Below are 6,673 nucleotides of genomic sequence, written 5' to 3'. Positions count from 1 at the left end.
ATTTATATTCATATTAAAGTTTTATAGATATAAATATGTCCATAATTATCATTTAATAAGTCAAATTAATAGTTTAGTTGTACGATATAATTAAAATCAAAATATTAATTAATAATATATGTATTAATAATATTATGAATAATAACGACAGTTATTAAATGAACTGTCGTTAATTAAATAATAGATATATTAATTAATTTTTTTTGTCCAGCTAAAAGAAATTAAGAGCACATATAACGACAGGTTTCCATTAAACCTATTGTAATATGTGTTTCAATATATTAATTAATCTTTTTCGCATGCTGAAAGCTAAAAGAGGTAAATTTAATAACACCATACTTTTTTATTATTAATCTTTATTTTTGTTGAAATAACATTAAATAATATTAATAATAAAATTATCATTATTTATTTTGTATGTTAATATTTATTAATATTCATATTATGACTTTGAATATTACATTATCTATTAATATTTATATTAAATTAAATATATTAATGGTATATTAACGACAGGTCCATGGAATGATATCGTTAAATAGACATATAAATTTCTGACGATAGGCCTCGAATGGGCATGTCCTGAAAATATTAGTATTATAATATTTTTTTTACTTACATTATTTATATTAATATTAGTTTTGTTATTAATATTATGAACTAGACACTCAATTAACGACAGGTAAGATAATGACTGTCGACATATATATATATATTAATTTCAAGATTTTATTAATTAATTGTAAACATTAAAATAATTAATATTTTTAGTGTATCTCTAAATTTTATTTAATGCTTTTTAATTAGCTGAAAACATTAACAACCAAAGTTTTATTAAAGCCTTGTCGTTATAAGGTCACAATTTTTACTTGGAATTACTGGTCTTGCCACTGAATTTATTATAACGATAGTTAAACCTGTAACTGTGGAGAAAAGGTTGTGGTTAAAACTATATTTTGTACTAGTGTCAATTAGTTGCAAAGGGATTTCAACAAGATGTAGGGGTTAATTTTGGGGCTACCTTCAGTCCAGTTGCTAAACTCACAACAATCAGAGTTATTCTATCCTTAGTTATAGCTCTTCACTGGCCATTAAAGCAATTGGACATTAATAATGCATTTCTAAATGGATTCTTGCATGAAGATGTTTTTATGACATAGCCAACTAGTTTTGAAGATGTTACTCGACCTCATTACATATGCAAACTTTAAAAAGCCTTATATGGCTTGAGGCAAGCACCACGTGCTTAGTTTGAGAGACTTTATGGAGTATTAACTAGTTGGGGTTTTTATAACACCAAGAGTGACAACTCTCTTTTTGTCTTAAGAGCTTCAACACACATCTTCATCATCCTTATATATGTGGACAACATCTTGATAATTGGTAGCAACATCAATGAAGTTCAAACTATTATCAAAAAGTTGAGTGATATGTTTGCATTGAAGGACCTTGGTGATCTTCATTATTTTCTGGGCTTTGAAATTATGAGATAATTTTGGCATTTTCATTCACCAAGGAAAATATCTTGAAGATTTGCTGAAAAGGTACAAAATGTTATATGCTGCTCCTTGTAATACACCTATGGCCAGTGGCAAAGTTATAGGAGCTAATGAAGGCATTTTACTTGAAATAGAAGTGCACTTGGTGCTTTACAGTATCTTACCGATATTCGACCAGACATTTCTTTTGTAGTCAATCACTTGACTCAATACCTTAGCAAGCCTACATCAATTCACTGGAAAGGAATCAAACATATATTTAGATATCTCAAAGGCACAACTTGTACAGGTATGTTTATTGGTCCTTCCACTGGCCTATGGATAAATGCATATTCTAATGCAAATTAGGCTGCATGTCCAACTGATAGAAGATCTGTGATTGGATATTGTGTATATCTTGGCAATTCATTAGTCTCTTGGTGTTCAAAGAAACAAAGTATTGTAGCTCGTTCAAGCACTAAATCAAAGCATAGAGCTCTAGCTAACACAGTTGCTAAAATTGCATGGCTCAATTCCTTGTTATCTAAGTATGGATTCCCAAAGTCAGAACACCAATGATATGGTGTGATAATATCAATGCAATGGCACTAGTAGAAAATCCAGTCTATCATGCTTGAACAAAGCACATTGAGATTGACATTCATTATGTTCATGATTCTAGCAAGACAACTGAAGGTTAATTATGTTCCATCAAATGAGCAAAATGCCAATTTATTCACCAAGCCCCTGTATCATTCTCCTTTCATCTATCTAAGAAGCAAACTCGGGGTCACTGAGATACCCTCTCATTTGAAGGGGAGAGTTAAAGATAAAGCCCAAGATTCAAACAAGCCCAATGATAAATGGCAGAAGCCCAAGATCTTGATCCAAGAGACATAAGTATATTATCTCAGAAGCTACTAGAATGTATTAGCTGTAGATATTTTGTTTCTTGTGCTTCAGATATGGGACATGTAAGACAGTACCTCTGCACCTTTTTTCATTATTTGCACATTAGTGCGTTTGCGCGATAAGGCTGTACAAGGTCTATGTATGTAACCATTAAACCAATCATGAGCAACAACAGAACCTTTCCATCATATTCTCAAATATGTCATTTATGCATTTGTTAGGATGCAAGTCATCGTCTTTGCCCCAGGGGAAAGCGGAATCACCCCAAGCAAACAACATGTGCAAAGCATTCGGATTTGTTGTACCACCTTGAGGATTAAACACAGGGACCATAGGTTCACTCTGATACTTGAGTCCGTTTCTGATCAGCTTCTTGCATATTGGAGGAATAATGGAGCACTCCACCACGTACCAGTCCATCTGTCTCTTCAACTCTTCAAACTTTTTCCTGTCTTTTGTGTGATCTCCAGTTACAGATGAGTCATAATCAACAATTGGGGCCCACAGGATCTTGAAGTCGTCTTTCTTTAGTCCTTTGACTTCTTTTGGATCTTTCCTCAGTCCTTGGTAGATGGATTTTAACAGACGGGTCTCGTCTTCTATGCTGTATAGCCCAGAAAGGAACAGCAACACATGTTTCTGCCTGAACACCTCGATGCTCACCTGTGTTTGTTTGTTTGTTGTGTAGGAAAGCAAAAGTACAGAAAAAGAGAGCCTAATGACTAGTTTACTTTAGATTAAAGGAAAAATTGACGATAACGACCTAACAACTTAAATATTCAGGCATAAATTTTAAATGCAGAAATAAAGCCATCAGAGAATCATGGTCCTTGAAGGATAATATGTTTTTTTAACTAAAATATTAAAAACCTTTCTTTTTTCTGCACTTATTTTCAAAGTACACAAAATCCCAACTGCAGAAATAAAGCCTGCAAGGATCATGGTTCTTGAGGGATAATATGTTTTTCAACAGAAATATTAATAATATATTATACCTTACCTTTTTCTACACTTGTCTGGAAAGTACAGATTATTGAAGATTTATGAATAACTTCAACAATCAATGCAGAAAAAAGAAGAATAACTTATTATTTTCTCTAAAAACATATTTGTTATTCCAGAACCGCAGTCTCCTGTAAGCTTTATTTATGCATTTGGGCCTTATTGTGCTTGTGGTCAATTTTCCTTAGTTTAAAAGTGTGTGGGCAAAATTGTAATTTAGACACGAGTTTAATATATTATATATCTCTCACAAAATACACACACGCACAAAGTCACAAACCATTGATCCAGTGGAGCCTTGATAAACATGTGGGTCCTTCAAATCTTTGGGGAGAAGAAGGCACTTCAAAACCTGCACTATCTCTGTGGGAGTTTGAAAGACCACCCTGTAACGTTCGTTGTATTCATCCATCAGAGCTGCAATTAATACAAAGGGATCGAAAAATACATAGAGATCAGCTTTGATTTGAATCCAATTTTTCTCTGTTACAAAATAAAAAAATTTAGAAATTAATCAACCATGTTCATCATCATCACCTTTCTCTTTCTCTATCTTTGCCAGATAATCCTGTAATTTGAAGAGAATGGTCGAAATCTTGCTGCTGATATTGGAGATTTCATATACACTTGACCTGGTGAAAAAGAACAGTTTTCAGTATAAAATACGATGGTCTCATTAAAAAAATAATAATTAAAGAAGAAATTTGAAAATTTGTCTTGCTTTTTGAATGTTTGACCAGAAAAGTTGTTTCACAAAATTAATTAATCAAGTACTAAAATGTTTAATTAAAAATATCCTTTTTAATTAAACCACTATATATAGAATGTACTCATTCATTAAGCATTTGGCATGGAAAACCCTATTTAACGATTACTTAGGCAATATTATATATATATATATATGATATTTTACTAAAAATACCCTTTTTATTATAATTACCCAAAATCAACTTGACATGCACCAGAATTGGCTCATTCTCTCACTTGATATATTGAAATGAAGATAATTACTCCCTCCACTCCTTGACACATTTAATCGATTTTATACCTACTAAGAAATTATATTTATATTCTTAAAATTTTTTAAAGGACATGTAATTTACCAATTTTTTCCTTGTAATATTGAATTGCTATCTAGGAATTCAAACTATCATCACAAATAAACAAGGGATAAAATTAAAAAAATAATTAATTATTCTAACTTTAACTTATATTCATCAAAATCAAGAAAAATTTTAAAACCAATTAATTTTGTTTAAAAATTTAACAAGTTTCTAACTTTACTCCTAATAAATATATATACTTTAAAAATAAAAATTTTAATATTTAATAAACTTTCCAACATTTAATGTGAACAAAATGGTAAAAATGAACATAATATATATATCATTAAGGTACCTTATAAATAAATGGTCTCTCTTTGTCCTTTATAAATAGGACCAAAGGAGTATTAATGACCAAAAAAAAGTTTTCAAAGTTTTCCTTATATTAAAAATTGAAAAGAATAATTATGAATATACATACATACATATAAAGAGAGTGAAGAACTTACCAATAATAGAAGAGGATATCAATATAACTAGCACAGATAACAATGGTGAGGACAGTCCAGTAAACGATGACAGGGAAATCCTGAATAGCTTTCTCCAACGTCGGGATATCGTTATTAACGTCATAGCCTTGTTTGGACATTCTCTCCAACCGAACTAGATATTCGACGCAGAGGAACACAGTGTTGACGACGAGGTTGTAGTTGGAGATGTCACTGCGGCTTCTCTCGAAGGCTTGAACATGGTTCAGCACTGCCAACGATTTTCCGAGGTTGTCATCATTCGGAACTTGAAAAAGGTGCCAGAAATTCCCATACAGTAATGCAAATGCTGCCAGTGCTGTCACTGCTTTCGCACACCATGAATATGCGTCTAGTTCTTTCAGAATCGCCATTGTTGTTTTGTGTGCGAATGAATGGTGCTCATCGTGTCGTGTTCGCGTCATCTGTCCACAATGCGAATTAATTAGAAACAAAATGCTTTGTTAATTTCTTTTTTGCCATGATCATCATGCTTTACTCTTGTCTTTCATATACATATACATAAAAGTTTATGTGAGTTTGATCTGAGGGCTTATTAGGGCATGCATCTGGATTCAAAGAGAGCTTAATTATAGAGGTGTTTCTTTACAAATTGCCTGCCTATAATTTTTCAAATTGATAATAATAAAATTTGAACCCATAATCTTATGAATTATAGATCAAATATTTACCAACTCGGCTAATTTGATTTCATAATTTTGTGAATTATGAGCTAAATCCTTATTTATTGGACTAACATTTTATTTTCAACTAAATTATGCATTATAAAAAAAAAGAAAAACTCAATCTGGATATTAAGAAAACTAGAGATATGAACGAATACCAGAAAGGAAAACTCTAAAAAATATATCATTTTTTTAATATTTTGAGACTGATGAGAATGAGCATCGATGAAATGAAACAACTATATATTATGCGTTAGATATATTGTCTAAAAAGGATAGATTTTCTAGTTTATTATTACTGTATTTTCTAAAAATGATGTAGAAATATAGAAATAGAATGTAAGAAACATAAGCATGTTTGATGTAGTAATAACCTGACAAGCAATATGCTTGAGTAAATGTGTCGGTGGCTCGAAATTGGCAAGGTTAGCCTTGTCCTTCGTCTCTTGTGCAACATACTGTAAACAGTACATAGGCACATCAGAATTGCTTTCCTCAGACAGAAAGACAGAGTATAGAACATGCATGAAGCATATATATATGTATGTATATACCTTAATGCTTGGATTGGCAAAGCCAATGGAAGGACCCATGATGTCTGCAACAACACTGAAAAAAGCCTCGACATTGAAGGTTTCACCAGGCTTGTTGACGATATAGCAACCACGAACTGAATCCAACACCTGGTTATCTGACTGGGTCAATGGTCTCACCAATTGCTTCTGCGAGTATTCCGACGACATGATTATTCTTCTTCTTGCGCGAGCTCCTCAATAAGGTTTCAGATAATGAATGAACGAAATTAATGACGTCTTGTGGTATTACCCTGCCATGCCATGCAATATTTATTGGCTTCAGAACCCATAGTGGAAGACAAGACTAAAGAGTGTACAAAAGAATTATAATTAATTAATTAATATGTGTCACATACTAGCTACCTCCTGTGCCTATTATAATATAAGATGCCTTAATTTGGTCCTTAACATACTCCTCTAGTGCTATTTATAAGGTAAAACGAAGATTAA

General features: G+C 31.9%; 1 protein-coding gene across 1 annotated transcript; it reads right to left on the bottom strand.

Annotated features, from left to right (window-relative positions):
• Positions 1-1,853: 1,853 nt before the first annotated feature.
• Positions 1,854-6,458, bottom strand: LOC129295464 (protein SIEVE ELEMENT OCCLUSION B-like). Its single transcript, XM_054933980.1, has 6 exons — positions 6,203-6,458; positions 6,023-6,106; positions 4,945-5,387; positions 3,930-4,024; positions 3,673-3,809; positions 1,854-3,053 (listed from the first exon to the last, which is right to left on the bottom strand). Exons 1-6 carry the CDS (start codon positions 6,389-6,391, stop codon positions 2,550-2,552), a joined length of 1,452 nt encoding a protein of 483 aa, XP_054789955.1. The 5' UTR covers positions 6,392-6,458; the 3' UTR covers positions 1,854-2,549.
• Positions 6,459-6,673: the final 215 nt, after the last annotated feature.

The sequence above is a fragment of the Prosopis cineraria genome, unplaced genomic scaffold, assembly GCF_029017545.1.
Source record: "Prosopis cineraria cultivar Desert tree isolate PC_DT_omini unplaced genomic scaffold, ASM2901754v1 PC118, whole genome shotgun sequence".
NCBI classification, from domain to species: domain Eukaryota; kingdom Viridiplantae; phylum Streptophyta; class Magnoliopsida; order Fabales; family Fabaceae; genus Prosopis; species Prosopis cineraria.
This window is presented reverse-complemented; position numbering and strand designations above follow the sequence as displayed.